Source organism: Megascapheus bottae, chromosome 14 (assembly GCF_031878675.1).
Source record: "Megascapheus bottae isolate mThoBot1 chromosome 14, mThoBot2.hap1, whole genome shotgun sequence".
Taxonomy (NCBI): domain Eukaryota; kingdom Metazoa; phylum Chordata; class Mammalia; order Rodentia; family Geomyidae; genus Megascapheus; species Megascapheus bottae.
Genome location: NC_143522.1, coordinates 41,668,642 through 41,695,669, shown reverse-complemented (window position 1 = coordinate 41,695,669; position 27,028 = coordinate 41,668,642). Strand labels below are relative to the sequence as shown.

Below are 27,028 nucleotides of genomic sequence, written 5' to 3'. Positions count from 1 at the left end.
AAAAATCCAGCCAGTGAACATTATTTCCAAAGACTCTGGGGAAGGTGAGAAGGTTCAGGGCAGTGAGCGCTGAATGATTAAATGGCAAACGGGGGGTAAAAGAAGCGCATCCCCAACCAGACACTAGTGAAGGATGCTCTCGCCCTCGGTGGGGAGAGCAGGTGGTTCAGACTGTCAGCAGAAGGACCGCAGCTAGTCGCAGACGTCCACGCGCGGGCTTCCCGAGGGAAACTCCGCCCACCCGGGCAGGGGCGTGGTCTTGCCCCGGAAGAGGCGGGGCCTCCGCGGTGGCGCCAAATCGTGAACATGGCGCCTGAGCGGGTGCGGAGCCGTGTGCTCTCGGCTTTCAAGCTGCGCGGCTTGCTCCTCCGAGGGTGAGTCGGTCTGGGCAGCTTGTCCCCTGCGTGCAGAGACCCTCTCCTGGCTTTGGGAGATACGCGTCCTTGCGCGTTGCGGCCAGTTTGCGTTGCTGCGGGCTCGCATTGCATCACCAGTTATTTCAAACGGGGTGGATTTTAAGCACATCTAAAATTTTCCTTCACAGTTCACCGAAGACTGGTTTCTTGGACACATCCGTGTCTTTTGGGACCTACAGAATGAACAGCTCCAAGATTTCTCTCCAACCTGTTTCTGGGGCTGGGAGCATGGCCTAGTGGTAGAGGGCTTGCCCAGCATTCACGAAGGCCTGGGTTCGATTCCTCGGTGCCGCATACACTGAAAAAGCCGGCAGTGGTGCTGTGGCTTAGCTTTGTGACTCAGTCCCTGAGCTCAAGGTCCAGGACTAGCAAAAACAACAAAAAAAGTTTCCCCCTCAACGCACCTTCCCTGAACTTCGGTGTGCTGGGAACATGCTCTATCACTGGAAGCCACACCTCCAGCCCTGGGGATGTTGTTCGCTTATTTTTTTTTTTTTAATTTTTATTTATTTTGCCAGTCCTGGGGCTTGAACTTAGGGCCTGAGCACTGTCCTTGGGCTTTCTCAAGACTAGAGCTCTACCACTTGAGCCACAGTACCACTTCCAGCTTTTTTCCATTTATGTGGTACTGGAAAATTAAACCTGGGTCTTTAGTGCATGGTAGGCAAGCACTCTACTACTAGGCCAAACTCCCTGACCCTGTTTGCTTATTTTATTATTTTTTGGCAGTGTTTAGTTTTTAAAATATGTAGTTTGTATAGTGATTATATTCAAATGTCAGAATTGCTTCGTAGCCCCTTTTAATTTTATGACTAAAAACAGTGATGAAATTATTGGCATTTACTTTGAGCAAATGCAATTTCAGTTTAATCATTATACAACTGTCATACTCAGATATGGCACCTGACATGCAGGCTGACAAATTTTGCTGTAAATGTACTATTACAGTGCTAACATTAAGTATCAAATTATTTTTACTAATTTCAGGAAGGAGGGAGATTTCAGCAGGTAATGTACAGGTGGCTCTTTACAGCACGAAAGTGATAAGGGGTTTTTTGGTTTTTTTTTTTTGCCTGTCTTTAGGCTTTCTTCAAGGCTCTACCACAGCACCACTTCCAGCTTTTTCTGTGTATGTGGTACAGAGAAATGGAACTGAGGTCTTTGTGCATGTTAGGCAAGCACTCTACCACTAAGCCACAGCTCCAGGCCTGATTAAGGTTTTAAGAACAGTTGTGCTGGGCTCTGGTGGCTCATGCCTGTAATCCAAGCTACTCAGGAGGCTGAAATCTGAGGATTATGGTTCAAAGCCAACCCAGGCAGAAAAGACTGAAGCTCCAGTTAACCACCAGAAAACTGGAATGGTGCTGTGGCTTTAAATGATAGAGTGGTAACCTTGAGCAAAGAGCTTGAGGACAGCACCCAGGCCCTGAGTTCAAGCCCAACCATCAACAACAACAACAAAGCCCGAAACAAAGTGTTAGAAAGAGATAGATAGAAGCTGGGTGAGGTGGCTCACGCCTGTAATCCTAGCTACTCAGGAAGCTGAGATTTGAGGATTGAGGTTCAAAGACAGCAGAGGCGCTAAAATCCCTGAGACTCCTATTTCCAGTTTACTACCAGAACACTGGAAATGGCGCTGTGATCCAGGGGTGGGGCTGTAGCCTTGAGCTGAAGAGCTCAATGCCCAGGCTCAGAGGAAAAAAAAGAGGGGGGGGTGTTAAATAGAAGGATGTTTTCACTCAGAAGGTTTGAGTAATTCTTGAAGGTAAGGGATTAGTAGATCTTAATTTCAATGCCAGACTTTTTATTTATTGATTGATGGATTGATACTTTTTGTGATAAAATTTCCACTTTCAATAACCAATGGAAAGATTAGTCCATAAAGAATGCGCGCTCCCGCTCGCACGCGTTCTCTCTCTCTCTCTCTCTCTCTCTCTCTCTCTCTCTCTCTCTCTCTCTCTCTCTCTCTCTCTCTCTCCCTCTCTCCCTCTCTCCCTCCCTCCCTCCCTCCCTCCCTCCCTCCCTCCCTCTCTCTCTCTCTCTCTCTCTTGACTAGTCCTAAGGCTTGAACTCAGGGTCTGAGTACTGTCTTTGGGCTTAGTCAAGGCTAAAGCTCTACCACTTGAGCCACAGCACCATTTCTGTTGTTTTTTTTCCTCCTGTGTATGTGGTACTAAGGAATTGAACCCCAGTCTTCGTGCATGCTAGGCAAGCACTTTACTACTAGGCCAAGCTCCCAGCCCTCATTATGACACTTTTACATATGCTTGCAATGTATCTGATTAGACTACACCTCTGTGTTTCCTCCTTTTTTCTAGTGAAGCTACTAAGTACCTCACAGAAGCTCTTCAGTCTGTCAGTGAATTAGAGCTTGAAGACACCCTGGAAAAGATCATTGATGCAGTTGAAAAGCAGCCCTGTAGGTAGCCTTTTTTGATAACTCTTGAATTGTGAGTATAGCTCTGTGTCCTCAGATTTATAGATTTAAGCAGAAGTTGAGGATTTAGTATTTAAGATTTTCTGGTGTTATGTGATATGTATGCCAGTGTTTCTTCCCAAGGTATTAGTTCAGTTGTAGTCTTCTAAGTATTCTTCAGGGACCTTGTTGCAGCTTCCTGTCTACCTGGGGACAACATCACAACCATCATGCTCTAACTTGACTCTGGATTTGCTCTAGTCCCCCAATCACTTTTATCTCACACTTAACACTAAGCCTTACTTGAGTTAAGTACTCGTAAACGTTTGGGGGAAAACCTATCCATTCTTGCATTTTCAGGTATCTTTTGGTGAATATTTCATTTGATACTGTAAGCATGGGCTCTCTCTCTCCTACTCTCTCTTTCTCTCATTGTCTGTCCTGAGGCCTGACCTCAGGGCCTGAGCACTATCCCTGAGGATTTTTGCTCAAGGCTAGTGTTGTACTTGAGCCAACTCTACACTTTTGGAATTTTTAGTAATTAATTGAAGTTAAGAATCTCATGGACTTTCCTATCCAGGCTGGCTTCAAACCACAACTCTCAGCCTCCTCATTAGCTAGATTACAAATGTGAGCAATTAATATCTACCCCCCTGAGTTTTTTGTTTGTTTTTTGCTCTAAGTCAGCCCCCTATCACTTCAGCCACAGTTCCACTTCCAACTTTTTGGTGGTTAATTGGAGATAGGAGTCATATGGACTTTCCTGTCTGGGCTAGCTTTGAATCTGGATCCTCAGATCTTAAGCACTCCTGCGTATCTAGGTGTTGTGCCCAACGTTCACAATCCCCCTGAAAGACCACCAGAGGCCATGACCAATGCAGGCACCAAAGAGCCACTTACTAGCAAGTTCAAGCTTGGTTTTCCGCACCTTAGAAACCAGTAATGCTTGGAGTCCCCGAGTACAGAATTAGCACAGCTTTTATAGTACAGAATAAACAAGTTTTAGTTTTCATTCTCACAGCCTCATGTTTTAGTTAACTTTTACATAGGGACATTCCACAATTTCTTACCAGTTTTGATGTTATAGTTTCCCACAGAAGTTTAGTTTTAGGTGTCCTTGCTAGCTGTGGAACACAGCTGCTGTCCTAGAGATTACCTTTGAATGCCCTTGCTAGCTCTGAGTAAACAACTGATAGAGCATCTTGCAGTTTTCCTGAGAAGAGGCAGTTAGGGGATTTCACAGAACTTTATAAAAGGGAGACTGCTTAGAAATAACTTTTGGGGCCGGGAGTTTGGCCTAGTGGTTAAAGTGCTTGCCTAGCATACACGAAGACCCGGGTTCGATTCCTTGGTACCACATACATAGAAAAAAGCCAGAAGTGGTGCTGAGGCTCAAGTGGTAGAGCGCTAACCTTGAGAAAGTCCAAGGACAGTGCTCAGGCCCTGAGCTCAAGGCCAGGACTGGCAAAAAAAAAAAAGAACTTTTTACTGAAGTTCATCAAACTTGAAAATTAATTTAGGCCTCACATAGGATTACAGGCATAAGCTACTGGTGCTCAGCTTGGGCTTTCTCTTTGAAGAAAAAATCTAGTGTTTCTGGTGTCCTCAAGTGTAGAATTAGACTTGACTCACTCGCAAGGTGTATAGATGATAGAATCTCCAACATGTTCCATGATAGAGTAGAAAATGTTAGTTGCTATATCACATTTTCTCTTCTAAAGTCAGAATTTTACATATGCCTTTCCTTTAAAAGCAAATCCAGTTTGTTCCAACTAAGCCAGTCAGAGAATAAAGAATATAGTAATTAGAAGTATATCTGGGTACTGGTAGCTTATGCCTGTATTCCTGCCAAGAAGTAGTAGAAAGCAACACAAACTCAGTCCTGATTTCCTTTTTTTTCTTCTGTCCCTTAGCTTTTTCACTTAAAGCTGGCACTCTAGTACTGGAGACACAGTTCTACTTCTGGCTTTTTGCTGGTTAATTAATTTCCTAAAGTTGAACATTTCCTGCTTCTAAAATATGAGTACATTAACATCAGTGTTATAGAACATCTATCTAATAGATTAAAGCTTATAAAATATTGAGCTAGTAGATATTATTATTACTCTAACACTTAATAAAACATAGCACTTGTGATTATGCTATTATTATAGTTACTGAAATTGGTAGCTTGCAGAGTGTTTTTATAACTAAGTTCATATGACTGAACAATATTTATAAAATGCTTATAAAATAAAAGCGTTCAGCTATATATTAAGGTGTTATAATGGTAAAACATGGATATGAAGATATTTGACATGGGGTGTTTGTTTTATTATTGTTCTGACTTTGAACTTGTCATTTCAGTGTCCTCAAACATGATTGAACGATCCATAGTAGAAGCAGCGGTCCAGGAATGCAGCCAGACAGTTGATGAAACTATGTATGTGAATAACATATTTCTTGGGGGAAAATAGGGATAAACATATTTCTTGGGGGAAAATAGGGATAAACATTTCTGCATTGTAGCTGTTCTTACTGTTTCTTTTATAAGGAATTTTTATTTTTTATTTTATCTTTTTTTTTGGCCAGTCCTGGGGCTGGAACTCAGGATCTGAACACTGTCCTTGGGATTTCTCAAGGCTAGAGCTCTACCACTTGAGCCACTTCTGGCTTTTTTCTATGTTTGTGATATCGAGGAATTGAACCTAGGTCTTCATGCATGCTAAGCAAGCACTCTACCACTAGACCAAACTGTTTCTTTTAAAGTGATAGCCTGCATAATAACTTTCTTTTATTTCTCTCATTTTACATATGTTTGTATGTTTGTATATATGTAGGTAGGTGTGTATGTATGTATTTGCTGGTGGTATTGGGGTTTGAACTCAGACCTTTGTGCATGCTTACTTTGCTTGCTTGTTTGATTGGTGTTCTACCACTTGAGCAATACCTCCAGACCTGTTGTGGCTGTCTTTGAACTTCAGTCCTTCAGTTCTCAGACTCCTGAGTATCTATGATTGATTATAGGCTAGAGTCACTGGTGACTACCTCTCATTATTAAAGAACTTACTTTATTTTTCCTAAGGTAAGCTGCCTAGTGTTTGCTGGTTTACCCAGCTAATCTGACTTTATGTTCTTTATGTTGTAAATGAGTTGAATGTCAGAAGTAAATTTATTTTTCTCAGGACAGTACTGAACCCAGCGAAGTTCAATTTCTTAACCTTGTGCCGTTGTGAATGGCATGTTTTTAGACTAAGGGATTTATTTGATAATAATTAGGGAGTGTTACTTCTCTGAAGTTTAAAAACTATTACCCCAAAATAGACACTTTTTTAAAAACTGTATCTATTTTTTTTTTTTTTTGTCTTTTCTTTTTGATACAGGGGATCAAACCCAGAACGTTCCACTTGCTAGGCAAGTGCTTTGCCAGTGAGGTACATTGCAGTCCTAAAATAGATATTTTTTCACCCTAAAATCTCCATATCATTTTTGAAACTAATAAATTGATTATATGACCTGGGAAAATTCAGAAATAATGTTACCTTTGACATAGAATTATAATGTGAGTTATTATGTTCATCTAGTATTGTTTTAGTAAATCTCATCTTTGTTTTGTGGGATATTTTTCAGAGAGCATATTTTCAATATCATTGGGGCCTTTGACATTCCACGTTTTGTGTACAACTCAGAAAGAAAAAAATTTCTTCCGTAAGTATATGTATAAGTTAATTTCAGTTCAACATTTTTCTTAGAAAGTAGATTTGTTTTATTTTTGGCCTACCTTTGTGTATTTGTGACAATAAAAAGTAGGCATTGCTTTTTTGTAGTCTAATAATGACCAACCATCCTGCACCAAATTTGTTTGGAACAGCTAGAGATAAAGCCGAGCTGCATCGTGAACGCTATACCATTTTGCACCAGGTAAGTTGTGGGGAACAACTGGTCAAATGGAGGAGAAAAAGACTGTCTGAGCTTTAAGAAATCTGAGGGATATTTAAAAGATGAAATTATGGGGCCAGGAGCTTGGCCTAGTGGTAGAGTGCTTGCCTGGCATGCAGGAAGACCCAGGTTTGATTTCTTAGTAACACATACATAGAAAAAGCTGGAAATGGTGCTGAGGCTCAAGAGGTAGAGCTCTAACCTTGAGAAAGCCCAAGGAAAGTGCTCAGGCCCTGAGTTCAAGCCCCAGGACTGGCAAAAAAAAGATGAAATTATGTACTTCAAAGTTAGTGGTTTAAGTCTAGAGTGCAATACAAGTTGTAGAACACCTACCTAGCAAACACAAAGCCCTATGTTCAGATCCTAGTATCACCAAAACCAGAAAGGTCAATAACAGTTTTATTATGCAATAAATTATTTCTAAGATTTGTGTGATTGAGACAATAGAAGGAATAAAGAAATGCAAAAACTTAACTTTCCTTGAATAATGAGGATAGGGAAAATAGTGACTAACATGTAATGTAAGACTTTGGTATACCTTTGTTCTATTTAGTATGATGCATACATTATTTACCTCATTAATCCTGTAACACTACTTAGATGTATAAATGCTTTCACTATTCTTTGTTTTTCTTTGTTTTTTTGTTTTTTGTTTTGCCAGTCCTGGGGCTTGAACTCTGGGCCTGGGCACTGTCCCTGAGCTCTTCAGCTCAAGGCTACCACCCTACCTCTGGAGCTACAGTGCCACTTCTGCTTTTCTAGGAGTTAATTGGAAATAAGAGAGTCTTATGGACTTTAGTGCCTGAGCTGGCTGGCTGGCTGACTGCTATCCTCAGATCTTCGCCTCCTGAGTAGCTAGGAATACAGGCAAGAGCCACTGTGTCTGGCTTTGTATATCACTTTTTTTTTTTTTTTTTTTTTTTGGTTGGTTATGGGGCTTGAACCTGGCCTAGGCACTGTCCCTGAGCTCTTCATCTCAAGGGTACCACCCTACTCCTAGGCCTGGATGTTGTCCCTGGGCTCTTCAGCTCAAGGCTACCATCCTACCCTTGAGCTACATCCCCAGTTCCTGTTGTATAGAGGTTAATTGGAGATAAGAGTCTCAGGTCTTTTGGGGCCTGGGCTTGCTTTGAACCTTGATCCTCAGATCTCAGCCTCCTGAGTAGTTAGGATTATAGGCATGAGCCACCGCACCAGCTTTATATCTCTTTTATAATAACAATTATACAACATGGGGGATGTCTGGGAACGTGGCCTAGCATTAGAGTGCCGGCCTACCAAGCACTAAGCCCTGAGTTTGATTCCTCTGTGTCACATACACAGAAAAATCCAGAAGTGGTGCTGTGGCTCAAGTGTGGAGTACTAGTCTTGAGAAAGCCCAAAGACAGGGCCCAGATGCTGAGTTCAAGCCCTAGGATTGGCAGAAAACAAGACAAAACATAAAACAAAAATAACAAAAATTTTTTAAACCCACTATTTTTTATTTTAGTGAATTAATGTGGTTTTCCATATGTGTTGGATGTATGAAAGTTTAAAGACAGTGTTTAATATCATACAGTTGTCATAGATGTTTGTTTTTTGGATAGTACTGGGTATTGAACTCAGAACTAGATCATTTGAACCATACCTCCAGCCTGAATCTTAGGTTTAAACATCTACCTCACAGTAATTCATATCAATCTTTCTTTTTTTCTAGAGGACCCACAGACATGAATTATTTACTCCTCCAGTGATAGGTTCCCATCCTGATGAAAGTGGAAACAAATTCCAGGTTAGAATATTATCCTAATAATTTTGGGGGTATAAGTACACAAAGGTAATATTTATTGCTTAATTTTATTATTATTGTTGTTGTTGTTTTTAGATAGTGCTGGGGCTTGAACTCAGGACCTGGGTACTGTCCATGAGCTTCTTTTCCTCAAGGCTAGCTCTCTGCCACTTGAGCCACATTATCATTCGTAGCTTTTTGTGTATGTGGTACTGAAGAACAAACCCAGAGCTTCATGCATGCTAGGCAAGCATTCTACCACTAAGCCACATTCCCAGCTCTTATTGTTATTATTTATTTATTTATTTATTTACTTGCTTTGTGGTCGTGGGGCTTGAACTCTGGGCCTGGGCGCTGTCCCTGAACTCTTTAGCTAAGGCTACTGCCTTACCCAAGGAGCCACCGATCCACTTCCCTATTTTTTTATTTTTTTATTGTGGGTCATGGGGCTTGAACTGGGCCTAGGCGCTGTCCCTGAGCTCTTCAGCTCAAGGCTAGTGTTCTACAACTTGAGCCACAGCACTACTTCCCATTTTTTGGTGGTTAAGAGTCTCACACAGACTTCTGTGCCCGGGCTGGTTTTGAAGCATGATCCTCAGATCTCAGCCTCCTGAGTAGCTAGGATTACAAGCGTAAACTAGTGGCATGTGGCTCCTTTATGGCCTCTTGCTTGTGGGACAGGTGCTCTACCATTTGAGTCATGACCCTTTCTTGCCTTTAATTAATTTTTTTTTATTTTTTTAAAATTTTTTATGCTAATCCTGGGCTTGAGCTCAGGGCCTGAGCACTGTCCTTGGACTTTCTCAAGGCTAGAGCTCTACCACTTGAGCCTCAGCACCACTTCTGCCTTTTTTGTTATGTATATGGTACCAAGGAATCGAACCTGGGTCTTGGTGTATGCTAGGCAAGCACTCTACCACTAGGCCAAACTCCCGGCCCCTTTAATTAATTTTTAAGTAGAATCTAGTATCTTGCTGGTTTATTGAGGGGTAGAGATATGGTTCAAGTGGTAGAGCACTGCCTAGCAAGGTCAAGACTGTAGGTTCAAACTGCAGTACAACTGATATAGTAGAGTCTGGTGCTTTTGCTTAGGGCCAGCCTCAGACCACAAACTATAGCTTCCTGATTGACGAGAGATCTCATTAAGTTTTTGTCTGGACTGCCCTTGTACCAGGATTCTGAGCTTCACCTCTGAAGTTGCTTGTGTTTCGGGCATGAACCTGACCCTTTAGCTAGCTAGCTAGCTAGCCTGGCTGTGTCCCTGCTAAAGTCCATTCCTGGTTTTGTGAGTTCTACAGATCTCTACTAGAAATTATTTCTTTCTTTGGCTTTCTTTCTCAACCTTTTGAGCAGCTAGGATTATAGGCATGAGTCACCTGTGCCCAACTGAGAAGAAGAAAAAAGTTAAATAGTGCCCTACTTGTTACTACTTAAATTTTCTAATAAAACTTTAGTAATAACATTGAGAATCTAAATAATGATAAAATTTCAAAATAGTAATGCCAATAGTGCCAATGGTTTCCATCTATACTCCTAGCTACTCAAGATATCTATCTAAGGATTGTGACTTCAGACCAGTCAAGGCAGACAAATCCAAGCGATATTTATCTCCAAATAACCAGCAAAAAGTATATGTATGGCTCAAATGATAGACCACCAACCTTGAGGGAAAAATGCTAACCAAGAAGGGTTTGAGGCCCTGAGATCAAGCCTTAGTACCAGCATGAGAAAATAATAAAAATATTAAAATATATCTTTGTAAAACTCACTCATTTTTAGGAAGTACTTAACAAATAAAGTTGAAAGCTGGGCCCTACAGCTCACGTCTGTAATCCTAGCTATTCAGGTGACTGAATTGTGAGGATCAAGGTTCAAAGCCAGCCTGGGCACAAAAGGAGGACCTGAGGCTCTTATTTCCATTTAACCCCATGACCCACCAAAAACAAGCAAACAACAAAAAAAACCCCAAAAACTCATACTCTGGTTTTTATTTTTATTTTTTTGGCCAGTCCTGGGGCTTGACTCAGAGCCTGGACACTGACCTTGGGCTTCCTCAAGGCTAGAGCTCTACTACTTGAGCCACAGCACCAGGTCATACTCTTGGCCTAATATTCTCTTTAAAAGTAAATGAGGGGGTGGGAGTGGCTGGAGTTTGACCTAGTGGTAGAGTGCTTTCTTAGTATGCATGAAGATCCGTGTTCTATTCCTTGGTACCACATACGTAGAAAAAAGCCAGAAGTGGTGCTATGGTTCAAGTGGTAGAGCTCTAGCCTTGAGAAAACCCAAGACCGGTGCTCATGCCCTGAGCCCAAGCTCAGGACTGGGAGAAAAAACAAAAAAAAAAAAACAAGTAAATAGGGGGCCGGGAGTTTGGCTTAGTGGTAAAAGTGCTTGCCTAGCATGCACAAAGACCCAGGTTCAATTCCTTGGTACTTCATACATAGAAAAAGCCCTAAGTTGTGCTAGTGATGTGGCTCAAGTGGTAGAGTTCTAGACTTCAGAAAACCCAAGGACATACTGAGTGCAAGCAAGTAAATGGATGTGTTATCCAGAATGATATATCATAAAGCTTGAGTTACTAGTAATGGAGTGCACTAATGTAATTTGTTTTGAGGGCCTAAATCTTGTAGTCCATCATACATTTGGTATTTTAGCTTTCTGCAGAATAAAATTAAACTTGCTAATTTTCTACTGTACACTAGTTGTACATACTAATATGTACCTAGATTCATTTATTTATTTAAAAAATGTAGTTTCTTTTTTTTTTTTTGCCAGTCCTGGGCTTGGGCTCAGGTCCTGAGCACTGTCTCTGGATTTTCTCAAGGCTAGGGCTCTACCACTTGAGCCACAGCACCACTTCTGGCTTTTTTCTATGTATGTGGTACTGAGGAATCGAACCCGGGTCTTCGTGCATGTTAGGCAAGCACTTTAACCACTAGGCCAAGCTCCTGGCCTAAAAAAAATGTAGTTTCTTAAGAGAATGTATATTTAATCTGTAACAGTTTACTTTGTTTTATTTATTTTAGCTAAAAACAATAGAAACTTTATTGGGTAGTACAACCAAAATCAGAGATGTGATTATCCTTGGAATGATAACCCAGTTGAAAGAGGTGAGTTAAACTTAAGTGCAGCAGACCTTTATTTGGACAGATGATGTGCTGGTATTGTAGAGCATATTTTCTTTTTTTTTTTTTTTTTTTTTTTTGGAGGGGGGCGGTCATGGGGCTTGAATTTGGCCTGAGCACTGTCCCTGAGCTCTTCAGCTCAAGGCTACTGCCCTACCCTTAAGCCACAGTCCCATTTCCTGTTTTATAGAGAATAATTGGAGATAAGAATCTCAGGTCCTTTTGTGCCCCGGCTGGCTTTGAACCTTGATCCTCAGATCTCAGCTTCCTGAGTAGCTAGGATTACAGGTATGAGCCACCGTGCCTGGCTTTTTTTTTTTTTTTATTTTTTTATTAAAGAATTAATATTGATTTTTACATCATATTTCAAATGATGTGTTTAACAAACAAGTATTCAAGAAGGGAATCTACATACAATCACAGGCCCTTAATTTCTAGAATATAATCAAAATTAGGCTAAGGGTTTGTATATCATAGATACGTATTAATCAATGTAATAAAACGTTATGTCTATAGAGTCATAAGTTTTTATCTCTATGTAGTTGTGTTTATATTTCCCATATTATGTCCATATTATTGGGTATGCAAGTATTGAGTCCTTGCTCTTGCACTGTTTAGATCTAATAGCCATATATTAAGGATGCCATGCGCCTTTTGTTCCTTTGGTCTTGTCTCAACATAATTCGCTCAAGATTCATCCACTTCCCTGCAAATACCATTATTTTATCTTGTCTGTTGGCTATGTAGAATTCCATTGTGTGCCCGGCTTTTGTAGAGCATTTTTGCAGTGAGTATAGGAACATATTTTTTTGAGGAGTCTCACTTCAGTAACCTTTCAGTCTGTTTTCCTTTCTGAGTAGACATCAGGAAAGAGTGGCTTGTGCAGCTGCTACATTTACAGCTGTAGCCTGGCCTCTTAGAGATGCAAGTGGTTCTCCTAGAAGTTTAGCACTTTCTGAGACTTCATAGTGTGCGGCAAGGGCCCTTCTTGCCACCTATGGATCTGCTGCCATCATTCCCCAGGATACCTGTAAGGAATCTGAGTCTCTATTAAATGTTAATCTGAGCTCACCAAACTGAAAAAGGGACGATGTTTACAAATGTCTTGTTTTCTCTAGTCAGTTGTCAGACTTGTTAATATTTTTATTATTTCCTCATACTGTCTGTTTTTATATAAATATGACTAACTTCCACTTCTGTTTCAGGGGAAATTTTTTCTGGAAGATCCTACTGGAACAGTACAACTGGATCTTAGTAAAGCTATATCCTTTGCCTACCAAAAGCTAAGTTACAAAAAAAGAGAAAAAGAAAAAGGGGGGTTATAGGGCTGGAAATGTAGCCCATGTGAGTGTTTGGGTTTGTACCACCTACACACAAAACTGTGTTACATGAATTGGAGAAAATGAACATATATTGAAGAAAGCGTATATATATATTATTTTTCAAATTTACCTGTTTGGGATCCTAGTGTAATTTCCAAAAGGTGATCACATAGGAATATACAGCTGAAATCCTAAATAGAAAAGCAAACAAACTACTTTAATTCTTTCTTATTTCATAAATCTAGATAAGTCATTGAAGAGGTAAGAATGATCCACACTTGTCCTTATTATCTGGTTCTGCCTTTAAATTTAACACAAAGCTATTTAAACTTAAAAATGTCTCAGCATGGGGAATGGGAAATGTTTTCTCCTTTTTTCCTTCCCCCCATATCTCTCTCTCTCTCTCTCTCTTTTCTTTCAGTGCCAGTCCTGGGGCTTGACTTCAGGGCCTGAGCACTGTTCTCGGACTTCCTCAAGTCTAGAGCTCTACCACTTGAGCCACAGCACCACTTCTGACTTCTTCTATGTATGTGGTACCAATGAATTGTCTTTGTGCATGCTAGGCAAGCACTCTACCACTAGGTTATGCTCCTGTCCCTCAAATGTGAAATTTTTGAGTTTGTTAAGAAATCACTTTGGGCTCAAAATGCTTGTTGGCCTCCAGAGTTGTTTTCCTCAGCTGATCTGCACCAGTTCCATAATGGTCTATACACAGAGGCCTGCTTTGTCTTAGCCGAAGGTAGGTGGGGACACTCCTGTCACAGTGGAACCCTGTTATTACACAGTAAAACCCTGTCTACACTGGGCAAGATACAGAAACAAAGTATAATTTGGACGAATATCATTAGGTAACTGAGAATAAAACCTTTAAGGAATAATGAAAGTTTTTTGAAAATAGGTAATAGAGCTGTGTAACTTGTCAGAATACTAACAGTCATTGAGTTGTACATGTAATAGTTGAATGGTATGAGAATATATATATATATATATATATTTTTTTTTTTTTTTTTGCTAGTCCTGGCTTGAACTCAGGGCATGAGCATTGTCCTTGGGCTTTCTTAAGGCTAGAGCTCTACCACTTGAGCCACAGCACCACTTCCAGCTTTTTTCTATGTATGTAGTACCAAGAAATCAAACCTAGATTTTCCTGCATGCTAGGCAAGCACTCTATCACTAGGCCAAACTCCAGCCCTTGAATTATATGATATTTGATCTATAAATAGCTTCATAAAAACAGAAACAACTTTTAGGTTTCACATAGGTTTGTACACTGAAGTGTGTGTGTGTGTGTGTGTGTGTGTGTGTGTGTGTATGTATGTAGATATGTAGGTGTAGGTCTTGGGGCTTGAACTCGGGCCTGGTTGCTGTTCCTCAGCTTTTATTTTATTTTTGCAAATCCCTGGACTTGATTTCAGGGCCTGAGCACTGTCCTTTGGCTTTTTCCTCAAGGCTAGAGTCCTGCCACTTGAACCTCAGCACTTCTGGATTTTTCTATGTATGTGGTACCAAGAAATCAAGCTTGGGTCTTTGTGTATGCTAGCCAAGCACTCTACCACTAGGCCAAACTCCTGGCCCCGCGACATTGGTTTGCAAGGCATGAGACTCCAGCTAGAATTGTTGCTTTGTATAAGAGGTTTGTCCTGGGCCGGGAGTTTGGCCTAGTGGTAGAGTGCTTGCCTAGCATGCATGAAGACCCGGGTTCGATTCCTTGGTACCACATACTTAGAAAAAGCCAGAAGTGGTGCTGAAGCTCACGTGGTAGAGTTCCAGCCTTGAGAAAAATCCAAGGACAGTCCTCAGGCCCTGAGTTCAAGCCCAGGACTGGCAAAAAAAAGAGGTTTGTCCTGTTAAACAAGGAGGGGAATTGGACAAAGGAGAGTAATTTGTTCTCTATTTTTTTTTTTTCAGGTTGGTTTGAAGATCATGTGTTTCATGTGAATGCCTTTGGATTTCCACCTACTGAGCCCTCCAGTACTACTAGGTATTAAATATTTGATTTAAATTCTGTAGGAATTGTGTTATACTTGCAGAGATAAGTGTAGAATAAGTTGTTTATATATAGAGAAAGAGAAAAATGTGTGTGTGTGTGTGTGTGTGTGTGTGTGTGTGTGTGTGTGTGTGTACAGAGAGAGAATTCTCATTACTCATGAATTCTAGTTGAAGTCTGTCTGCAAACCCATGATGCTCAGAACATAACCCATAGTTGTACACAGATCCACAAAAAATTTGAGTTAGTAGGCATGCATGGTCCTTGCTAACGTGCCAGGTAACATGGCCCTGGTGTTATAGCCTCAGTGACTAGAGAGGACTTGAAGCGGGGGGGATTGCAAGAAGCTGCAGCCCTGAGGAAGGCAGGGTAGAAGGTAGAGGTGAAGATCTGTGTCTGTGCCTGTGTCGTTCTTGCCAGTCCTGGGGCTTGAAATAAGAACCTGAGTTCTGTACTTGAGCTTTTTTGTTCAAAGCTGAGACTCTCCCACTTGAACCACAGTTCCACTTGGGGCTTTGGGTTGTTAATTGGACATAAGAGTCTCATGGACTTGCCTGCCTGGACTGCCTTCAAGCGATGATCCTCAGATCTTTGCGTTCTAGTAGCTAATAATACAGATGCAAGTCACTGGCACCCAGTACATTACTTTTATTTTTGTCATAGGAATGAATATTAGATATTCTTTTGTAGACTGTTTCTTATTAGTTTAATGGTATACAGTCAACATTTTTCATTACTTTGAAATACTGTGATATTACATGATTTATGATAGCATATTTTTAATATCTTGGTGAACAAAATAAAATGGAGAATGATTGTGATAATTACATAGGGCATACTACGGAAATATTAACTTTTTTGGCGGTCCTTCTACTACATCTGTGAAGACTTCTGCAAAATTAAAACAACTGGAAGAGGAGAATAAAGATGCCATGTTTGTATTCATATCTGATGTCTGGTTGGACCAAGTAGAAGTACTAGAAAAACTTCACACAATGTTTTCTGGTAGGTTTTTTCTTTTCTTTTTCTTCTATGTCTCATTTTGAACTGTAATGATAGTTAATATCTAAAAGTGAATGCTGGCTGGGACTGTGCTTGGTGATAGAGTGCCTGCGTAGCACACATGAAGCCCTGGGTTTGTTTTCTCAGTACCACATAAACAGAAAAGGCCAGAAGCGGCACTGTGGCCCAAGTGGTAGAGTGCTAGCCTTGAGCAAAATAAGCTCAGGTGTGATAGTGCCCAGGCCCTGAGTTCTAGACCCAGAACTGGCTAAAAATAACTAAATAGACAAAGTAAATGCCTGCTACATATGGCAAGCTAATCAGAAGGTTTCCGTGTAAGCATTGTTCTAGCTCAGGAGTTAGACACCAGTATAGACAACAAGAAAACCACTTAAATCATTTTTAAAATATAATTTCATTGTTACTAATGAAGTGTTATACAGAGGGTATGATTCAGGTACCACCTGAATTTAAATTTATTTAAATATTTTTATTATTTTCAAGGTGATTTACAGAAAGGTTATAGTTATGTAAGTCAAGTCTTTTCTTCTTCTTCTTCTTTTTTTTTTTTTTTTGCCAATCTTGGGGCTTGAACTTAGGGCCTGAGCCGTGTCCTTGGGCTTTCTCAATGCTAGAGATCTACCACTTGAGCCACAGTACCACTTTCAGCTTTTTTTTTTCCTTTCTTTTTTCTTCCAATTTTTGGGCTTGAACTCAGGGCCTGAGTACGACATGCCCTTGGGCTTTTTCAAGGCTATCACTCTACCACTTGAGGTACAGCACCACTTCCAGCTTTTTCTGTTTATGTAGTACCGAAGAATCGGACCCGGGTCTTTGTGAATGCTAGGCAAGCACTCTATCACTAGGCCACACTCTAGGCCTGAGATATTAAGTTTTTGTGTATGTGTGGTACTAGGGTTTGAAGTCATGGCCTGTGTTATTGTTAAGCAGGCTGTCTAGCACTGAGCCATGTCTCTAGTTAAAATATTGATTTAAAGACACACCTTTATATTTGATAAACATGTAAGTATATATGTGCATATTCATGATAAACAGGAATTAGGCCTAAATATATAGTATAACCAAAGAAAATGGGTAAGAGTTTTGTCTTTGGGATCTGACAAGTTGGTTAAACATTGGGCATGTTACTTAACCTTTTACGTCCCAGCTTGGAAGAGTGTTTTGAGGATTAAGCCAAGGTAGAGCTTTGCATATAATAAATGTTCAGTAAATGGACATTATTCTTATTACTTTAATTAAAATAAGTTTTTAAGTTGGGTGCTGGTGGCTATAATCCTAGCTACTCAGGAGGCTAAAATCTGAGGACTGTTGTTCAAACAGCCAGGGCAGAAAAGCCTGTGAGACTTTTATGTTCAAAAAGGTAGAAGAGGCGCTATGGCTCAAATAGTATATCTACAGCCTTGTGTGGAAAAAACCAAGGAGAGTAGAAGACTCTTGAGTTTAAGTCCCAGTACCAGCATACAACAAACAAATCATTGAAATAGTTTGTTATTGCTTGACACTCAAGGCTCATGCCTGTAGTCCTAGCTATTGAAGAGCTTGAAATCTGAGATTGAGATTTGAAGCTAATCTGGGCAGTAAAGTCTGAGACTCTTTTTTTTCTATATATGTGGTACCGAGGAATCGAACTCGGGTCTTCATGCATGCTAGGCAAGCACTTTAACCACTAGGCCAAACTCCCGGCCCCAGTCTGAGACTCTTTTATCTGCAGTTAACCACCAAAAAGCTGGAAGTAGAGCTGTAGCTCAAGTGATAACTATCACTTTGAGCAGAAAGCTCAGGTACTACATCTAAGCCCTGGGACTGGCATTTAAAAAAAAGAAAAATTTGTTAAGGGACCGGGAGTTTGGCCTTGTGGTAGCGTGCTTGCCTAGCATGTACAAAGACCCAGGTTTGATTCCTCAGTACCACATACGTAGAAAAAGCTGGAAATGGTGCTGTGGCTGAAGTGGGAGAGCTTTAGCCTTGAGAAAGCCCAAGGACAGTGCTCAGGCCCTGAGTTCCAGTCCCAGGACTGGAGAAAAAAAAGTTAACATAAAATTTTCTTATTTAAAACTCACAGGTGCAGCACAGTGCAGTACAGTGGTAAAGTACACGTTAGCATGTGTGAGATCCTGGGATCAGTCCATAGCACTGAAAAATATCTTGGAAACGTGGACATAGTGGTGTGCCTGTAATATCAAGTACATTGGGAGCTAAGGCAGAATCATTTGAGTCCAGAAGTTAGAAGTCAGCTTGGGAAACAATAATAAAAAGATTCTCTCATGGTTAAAAGATTTTTTTTCTATTTTTTATTTGTATTATTTTTTGCCAGTCCTGGGCTTGGGCTCAGGGCCTGAGCACTGTCCCTGGATTTTCTCAAGGCTAGGGCTCTACCACTTGAGCCACAGCACCACTTCTGGCTTTTTTCTATGTATGTGGTACCTAGGTCTTCGTGTATGCTAGGCAAGCACTCTACCACTGGGCCAAACTCCCAGCCCCTGGTTAAAAGATTTTAAAGTTGATTTCCAGGCTTAAAAGTTAATGTTTATTTCTTCTCTAGGTTATTCCCCAGCACCTCCAACCTGCTTTATTCTGTGTGGTAATTTTTCATCTGCACCGTATGGGAAAAATCAAGTTCAAGCTTTGAAAGGTACTTATTTTATAAGGCTTTTTATATTTATATAAACCCAATTGAGAAGAAATATCCATAATATTTGAATTTTATTCAAAAGATGCAGCTTATTTATTTAAATATGATTTGCTTGCTATATGCATATTTAAATTCAATACAATGTCTTTTAAAAAATTTTAGATTCCCTGAAAACTTTGGCAGACATAATATGTGAATACCCAACTATTCACCAAAGGTAATGATCTCTATATTTTTATTAAGCAACAACCAAAAGTGAATCTTAAGTTTTATGTCAATGATTATTAAGATGTTACTAGCAGAAAGAAAAAGGAGAAAATTAAGAACTAAAAAGACAAATTTATCCTAGTGTAATATATGTTATATACTGTTCTTTAGATGAATAATGAAAAGTAAAGAGTGACTGGCTGGGTGTGGTGGCTCACGCCTGTAATCCTAGCTACCTAGAAGTCTAAGACCTGAGGATTACGTTTCAAAGCCAGCCCAGGCACGAAAAAGTCTCTGAGACTCTTACCTCCAATTAACCACTAGAAAACCGGAAGCGGCACTGTGGCTCAAGGGTAGCTCCGTAGCCTTGAGCTGAAGAGCTCGGAGACAATGCCCAGGCCCAGAGTTCAAGTTCAAGTCCCATGATCAAAAAAAGAACAAGAGTGACTGTTTTTATATCATTTTAAAAATTATATTTAATTAGCTGTACAAAGGGGTTTCAATTCAATGTGTTAATTTATATGGACAGTACTTTTCTTTTTTTTTTGGTTGGTCTTGGGGCTTGGACTCTGGGCCTGGGTGCTATCCTTGAGCTCTTCAGCTCTTGAGTAGCTACCATTGCAGGTGTAAGCCACCGCACCCGGCTTCTACAGTACTTCTTGATCAGTGATGCCCCTGCCATCATTCTCCCTCCATATTTCTTGGTGACAGTATGGATCCAGATTTTCATTTTTCAGTGATAGTCAGGGGCTACATGCTTGTTTCGTTCACGTTTAATAAGATTTGAGGTTTAGTCCATCAGCCACACTAGTCATAGTTCCCATGCTGAGCCGTTGTGTCATCACACTATTAGATGTTGGTGGGCTGGAAAGTTTTAGCCATTCATTTATTAAATTAGGTGAATATGGTGACACATGCCCAGAGTAACTGGGAGATTGAGACCGGATGATCCTGAGCTTGAGGCCCTTCTAGGCTACATAGACTCAGTGTAAGAAAAACACACAAGCCAGGTGTTGGTGGCTTCTATGCCTAGCTACTCAGGAGGCTGAGATCTGAAGAATGAGATTCAAAGCCAGCCTGGGCATGAAAGTCCATGAGTCTCTTATCTCCAGTTTACTAACAGAAAACTGGAAATGGAGCTGGGGCTCAAGTGGTAGATCGGTAGCCTTGAACTGAAGAGCTCAGGGACAGCACCCAGGCCCACAGTTCAAGCCCCCTAACTGACAAAAGAAAGGAAGGAAGGAAAGAAAGAAAGAAAAGCAAGCAAGAAAGGAAAAGAGCACTCCAAAGTCTCATAATTCCATTATTCAGCTAAAGGCAATTATTGGTTTTAGACTCCAGGATAATGTTGCCATATTGTTAATTTTTAAATGAATTGTGTTAATTTTGCTACAGCAGTCGTTTTGTGTTTGTACCTGGTCCGGAGGATCCTGGATTTGGGTCAATCTTACCAAGGTAACATATATTCAGATTTCAGTAATAGTCAAGACCATACATATATGTCATATATAATGTACATTCTGTGTTACATGAATTGTTTTCATAGGGCACCACTTGCCGAAAGCATTATTCGTGAGTTCAGACAAAGGGTTCCATTTTCAGTTTTTACCACTAATCCTTGCAGGTAAATATTAGTATTTTGTGGTATACTTTTTTTTTTCTTTTAATTTAAAACTTGCATCAAATTTGTTTGACTGTTTAAGAATGAATATATAAGGAAATAACAATTTTAAAAATTGAACCATCCCAGGAGTTAGGAGTTTGGTCTAGTGTTAGTGTGCTTGCCTAGCAGGCACAAAGAGCCGGAATCGATTCTTCAGTACTACATACATAGAAAAAGCCAGAAATGGTGCTGAGGCTCAAGTGGTAGAGCTCTAGCCTTGAGAAAACCCAAGGATAGTGCTCAGGCCCTGAGCTCAAGCCCAGGACTGTGGGGGGGGGGGATATTGAACCATCAGGGTATGGTGGCTCACACCTGTAATCCTAGCTACTCAGAGGCTGAGATCTGAGAATCACAGTTCAAACCAGCCCAGGCACTAAAGTCCTTGAGACCCTTATCTCCAATTAATCTCTAGAAAAGGGGAAGTGGGACTGTGGCTCAAGGGCCGTGGCCTTGAGTGAAGAGCTTATGGATGGCACCCAGACCCAGAGTTTAAGCCCCACAAAAGGGGTTGAGGGGGTGTGCGTGTGCTAGTTTGGTCCAGTTGTAGAGTGTTTTCCTAGCATGCACAAAGACCTGGGTTCGATTCCTTGGTACTATATTCATAGGAAACAAGTCGGAAGTGGTGCTGTGGCTCAAGAGGTAGGGTTCTAGCCTTGAGAAAGAAAGCCCAAAGACAGTGCTCAGGCCTTGAGTTCAAGGCCTAGTCCTGGCAAAAAAAAAATAAAAAATTGAACCAGAGAAAAAAGAAAGGAAATTCATTTCTATTTTAGATTTCCTAAAGCTTTGAAAATACTCTAACTATATTCAAGCAATCCACCAGTAATGTATTTAGATGATTAAATGGAAGAGAATCTAAAACTAGAAAATATATTCTTTGTATTGGCAACTCCCACATTTATATCCCTATTTCAGACCTTTCTCCTGAAAAATAAGCTCTAATCTTCTTCTTTGCCCCTCCCCTCCCTGTTTTGTCTTCCTTTTATTATTTTTTTAAATTTTTATTTATTTATTTTTGCCAGTCCATGCTTTTGCATAGCTAGAATTACAGGTGTGAGCCACCCGAACCTGTTTTTTTCCCATAGGAATGGTTTTGTATTCTGTATTTTGCTATGTTTTCCTGAGGAAGTCAAATTCAACTGCTTCATTTCAGAATTCAATATTGTACACAAGAAATGATTATTTTTCGTGAAGATTTAGTGAATAAAATGTGCAGAAACTGTGTCCGTTTTCCTAGTAGCAGTTTGGATGTTCCTAATCATGTAAGTTAACTTCTTGCTTAGACTCCCTTGTTACTGTATATAAAATTTTATAAGCCCCTTAATATACCTTTTTCTTATTATGTTTACTTGTGGTTCAAAATAATTTGCATATACTTTTTTCAGTAATTTATTTATTTCAATACTAGGGTATGTGGAGTTATAACTCAACTTATAGATTGCCAGCTTTGAGTGAAAAAGTCAAGCAAGAAGAGAAGGCTAGTTAAGCCCCATAACGGGCACACACAGAGTTCCTCTTTATTTCAATACTGGGGATTGGTGGTAAAGGGTTTCAGGCTTTTTAATCAGGCCGTTTGACCACTTAGATTACATACCCAGCCTAGTGAATTTTGTTAATAAGTTGCTGTTTTTCAGATGTCTACAAAAAGTCTTCTAATGGGCGAAGAAGTCCACATCAAGCAGGGAATTTCTTTGCAGCTTCCCGTTTTACCTTTAAATATCTTAAATTGTACTGTAAATATTTGTTATCTATTTCATATTCATATTTAGCATGTTACACATTTGATATGGTATGTACACGCTGCAGCTTCAAAGTTCCGTGATAGCTAGGCAAGGTAGAGCGTGCTGTAGTCCCAGCACTTGGAAGGCAGAGGAGACAGGATTAAGGGTCTAGAAGCCAGCATGGGTTACACTGCGAGACTATAGTACTTTTAAAAGATGGGACTGGGAATGTGGCTTAGTGGTAGAGTGCTTGCTTAGCATACATTATGCCCTAGATTAATTTCCTTAGTACCACATAAACAGAAAAAGCTAAAAGTGGTGCTATGGCTTAAGTGGTAGAGTGCTAGCCTTGAGCACAAGAAGCTCAATGACAATGCCTGGCACTGAGTTCAAGCCCCAGGACTGGCAAAATAACAACCAGAATACAGAGTAATTACAAAATAATTACAGAATATAGAAAAAATACAGAATAATAAATTTCATTTTTTATCAATGTTTACCAGAGCTCTGTGGTTCAGGTTCCCCTAAATGTGTTTCAGATTTCCTAGATCCTCTTGGTAATTATTTAATTTGAAATTGCTTTTCTGTTGGGTGCAGTGGCTCACTCCTGTAATTCTGGCTACTCAGGAGGCTGAGATTTGAGGATTAAGGGTCAAAACCAACCCAAAAGTACCTGAGACTCTTATCTCCAATTAACCTCTAGGAAATGGGAAGTGGGGCTGTGGCTCTGGGGTAGGGCAGTAGCCTTGAGCTGAAGAGCTCAGGAACAATGCCCAGACCGAGTTCAAGCCCTGTGGACCCACCGGAAAAAAATTGCTTTTGTCTATTTCAATTTTAATTCTCTCATTTTTACAAGTGAACTGAAGCTTGCTTTGTTATGTGTTCTGTTGTAGTTTGTAAAAACCATCTTATCTCAAGGACATCTGACTCCTCTGCCACTGTATGTCTGCCCAGTGTACTGGGCATATGACTATGCATTGAGAGTGTACCCTGTGCCCGATTTACTGGTCATTGCAGACAAATACGACCCTTTCACCATAACTAATACCGAGTGCCTCTGCATAAACCCTGTAAGAATGCAATAGTCATTGTCAAGACTATTTTTATTTGCAGTTGTAGTAAAAATACACTACTAACAAAGTATTGAATAAATCTGATAAATACTGAGTTCTAAAAATTTCAGTATAGCATGTAACTATAAGGTAATGTTTGGTTTTGGTTTTGATTTTAAAAAAGCATCGCAAGGGCCGGGAGTTTGGCCTAGTGGTAGAGTGCTTGCCTAGCATGCATGAAGACCCGGGTTTGATTCCTTGGTACCACATACTTAGAAAAAGCCAGAAGTGGTACTAAGGCTCAAGTGGTAGAGTTCTAGCCTTGAGAAAAATCCAAGGACAGTGCTCAGGCCCTGAGCTTAAGCCTAGGACTGGCAAAAAAAAAACAAAAAAAAAAACAAAGCATCACAAACCACAAACTGGGTGCCAGTGGCTCATGCCTATAATCCTAGCTACTCAGGTTGAGATCTAAGCATCATGGTTCAAAGCCAGCCAGGTGAGACTCAGAGCAAGCTGGAAGTGGCACTGTGGCTCAAAGTGATACAGCACTAGCCTTGAGCACAAAAAGTCTCAGAGATAGTGCCCAGGCTCTGAGTTCAAGCTCCAGGACTGTCGAACAAAACAGGGGCAGGGAGTTTGGCCTAGTGGTAGAGTGTGTGCCCTAGCATGCACGAAGAGCAGCGTTTGATTCCTTGGTACCACATACATAGATAAAGCCAAAAATGTTGCTGTGGCTCAATTGGCAGGGTGCTAGCCTTGAAGAAAAAGCCCAAGGACAGTGCTTATGTCCTGAGTTCAAGCCCTAGGACTGGCAAAAAAAAAAAAAAAAAAAAAACCAGAAAAGAAAAGAAGCATAGCAAAACATATCTAGCAGCATTTTTCTCCTTCAAACTACCTTACTGTAACACAGTCATCCCTTGCTATATCACTTATTTCAGCTTCACCATATTGCAGGTTTGTTGGTTTTTGTTTTTGTTTTTGTTTTGCCAGTCCTGGGCTTGAGCTCAGGGCCTGAGCACTGTCCTTGGACTTTCTCAAGGTTAGAGCTTGAGCCTCAGCACCATTTCCAACTTTTTTCTATGTATTTGGTACCGAGGAATCGAACCCGGGTCTTTGTGCATGCTAGGCAAGCACTCTACCACTAGGCCAAACTCCCGGCAGTTTGTTTTTTTAACCTTAACTAGTGATCTCTCATCGCAGGAGTTACGTTCCAGAATGCCCCCGCCGTGCCCCGCCATAGGTGAACATCTGCTAAGCGAACCATGATATAGCAAGGGATGACTATCCTTGCTGCCTCTCTTTTACCTATTGCACAGATTTCTGGAGCATAACTCCCACCACAGGAGAGAGATCACTGTATGTCTTCATGTACAGTGTTTCAAGACCCATGCCCATTCTCTCCAAGCAGATTAATGACTTTTTTCTTTTTAGAGGATTGTAAGTGTTGGAAATTACCAAAGTACTAAAATTCCAAGACTGACAAGTGAATTTCACTGAGATATATTTTATTATTTATTTTTTATGTACAACCTTGAAATTACTTCAGAATGTTGCTTCAGAATTCCTATAGCAGTTGGGTCGGCTGTTGAATTTGGATAATGCAGACTATATAAACAATGACATAAATAGTTGTGTCAGAATATTACCCTTCACTAAAAAGATTCCTTCGTATACTTTCTTGATTCCTGTGACTTATTTTACTTTTTTTTTTTTTTTTTTTTTTGGTGCCAGCTCTGGGGCTTGAACTCAGAGCCTGAGCACTGTCCTTGGGCTTTCTTCAAGGCTAGAGTCTACTACTTGAGCCACAGCATCACTTCAGGCTTTTTCTATATATGTGGTACCAAGGAATTGAACCCAGGTCTTCGTGCTTTGTGAGGCAAGCACTCTACTACTAGGCCATGCTCCCGGCCCAGGGAAGACTTCTTGAATATAGTGTTTTACTGTCTTATGTGCATATTTATCATTACACAAGATACATATTTTTTATTCTTAGTAGTGCCACTAAGCATTTCCAGTCACATCTGATAGCATTAGATTGTATTATCAGCTCAAAAGACTTGTTTCAAGTGGAGATACTTTATGGTAATACCTTCATTCTATAAAGACCATGCTAAAGTCTGTTGTATTATGTTATAGTCACATCTTATAACTTTAAGTCATGGCCAAGGAATTTGATTTTTTAAAATAGGATTACATGAAAGTTGAGTAGTTTGACTTACAGGCTTGCTTTTTCTTTTCTCCAAAGGGTTCTTTTCCAAGAAGTGGATTTTCATTCAAAGTCTATTATCCTTCGAATAAAACAGTAGAAGATAGGTAAGTATGTTGTGTTGCTCAAATATAATTAAAGGTGTCTTAAAAGTTTAAGAGCCTGAAGTGGCACAGGACCAGCTGGGGCAAAAACATAAAGACCCTACCTGAAAAATAAACTAAAGCAAAAAGGGAAGATGTGCAGTGGCTGAAAGTGGCAATCTTAGCTACTTCAGAAGCACGGGGGGATGTAATTCAAGGGCAGCCTATGCATAAAGATTGTGAGACCCCATTACAACCAATAACTGTGCAGCGGCATCCACTTGTTATCCTCAGCAGTGGGGGAAGCACAGTGGCTGGGCACAGTTGCACGTGCCTGCCCTCCTAGTAACAAAGTGAAGTGAAACAGAACTGCAGTCCATACCATCTTTGGCGTACAAGGGAGTCCCTAGCTTGAAATCAGCCAGCACAAAAAGGCTGCCAGAGTGGCTCACGTGGCAGAGCTCCTGCTCAGCATGTGTGAGATACTAAATTCAGTCCCCCAAAAGGGATGGTGGTAGGGGGCAGAATGCATGGCTCCAAGGTAAAGCAAACATGAGACCCCAAATTTAAACCTTATTCACACACACATACACACAGAATCCCTCAGCTAGAAATTAACTGATTTCATACTCGTGTCTGTCCCTCCTAACAGTTTCTAGCATAGTTTCTAGTGTAGTACTTGACTTGTAATTGATGCTCACTGTTCATTCAACTGAAAGAGTTGGTTCCTTTATCTTCTGTAGTCTCAGATGCTCAAAAGCCTTAATGTAATTTCAAACTAATTTACTATTGATCGCTTACATCTTTTCAGTACTTATCTCTTCAAAGCACAGAGAGAAATGTTGACGATAATATTGATATACTCTGGTCTTTCTGCTACATAGTTTCTCCTCAGAAGAAACATATTTCTAGAATATTTGTGAAGTCATATCCTATTTCAACATGTACTTCTTTTGTATATGTGCACTTACTAGTGATATACTAGTGATGTACATGTGTATATACATACACACATAAACTTCACACAGAGAAATTAAACACACGAATGGGATACAAGTTCCCAAAAAGTTTCACTTGGAAATAATATATTTTTTTGTGGGTCATGAGGCTTGAACTTGGTCTGGGCGCTGTCCCTGAGTTCTTCAGCTCAAGGCTGCTGACCTACCCCTGAGTCATAGCCCCACTTCCCATTTTCTAGTGATTAATCGGAGATAAGTCTCTCCTTTAGTGCCCTTTAGTGCTCAGGCTAGCTTTGAACTGTGATCCTCAGAATGGAAGACTGGTGTATTTTTAGTATTGCCTTTAGAATTTAGGACAAATTTTAAACTTAAGTAAATATTAAGAAATATACTGTGACTTAGGTTTCTAAAATGTTTAATTTTGTAAATATTTTTATGTTTTCAGCAAACTTCAAGGCTTTTGAAATCCATTTGAAGAAAAAATTGTGCTTACTTTTATATCATGTAATTTGTATATTAAATTATAATAAAAT

The 27,028-nt window shown here is 40.3% G+C and overlaps 2 protein-coding genes across 2 annotated transcripts in view; one reads left to right on the top strand and one right to left on the bottom strand.

Moving 5' to 3' along the window:
• Positions 1–13,138, bottom strand: part of Klhdc1 (kelch domain containing 1) — a 58,993-nt gene extending 45,855 nt beyond the window's left edge. Inside the window, exon 1 of the mRNA XM_090345050.1 lies at positions 13,096–13,138. The gene's annotated coding sequence lies outside the window, so the exon portion shown is untranslated. The remainder of the gene's footprint in view (positions 1–13,095) is intronic.
• On the top strand, positions 297–27,028 carry Pole2 (DNA polymerase epsilon 2, accessory subunit). The gene is made up of 19 exons (XM_090345053.1): positions 297–374; positions 2,735–2,835; positions 5,179–5,254; positions 6,442–6,519; positions 6,639–6,732; positions 8,447–8,521; positions 11,545–11,628; positions 12,849–12,905; positions 13,656–13,704; positions 14,874–14,946; positions 15,785–15,957; positions 18,518–18,607; positions 18,770–18,824; positions 20,210–20,269; positions 20,361–20,438; positions 21,628–21,736; positions 23,089–23,265; positions 25,493–25,560; positions 26,941–27,028. Exons 1-19 carry the CDS (start codon positions 307–309, stop codon positions 26,957–26,959), a joined length of 1,584 nt encoding a protein of 527 aa, XP_090201179.1. The 5' UTR covers positions 297–306; the 3' UTR covers positions 26,960–27,028.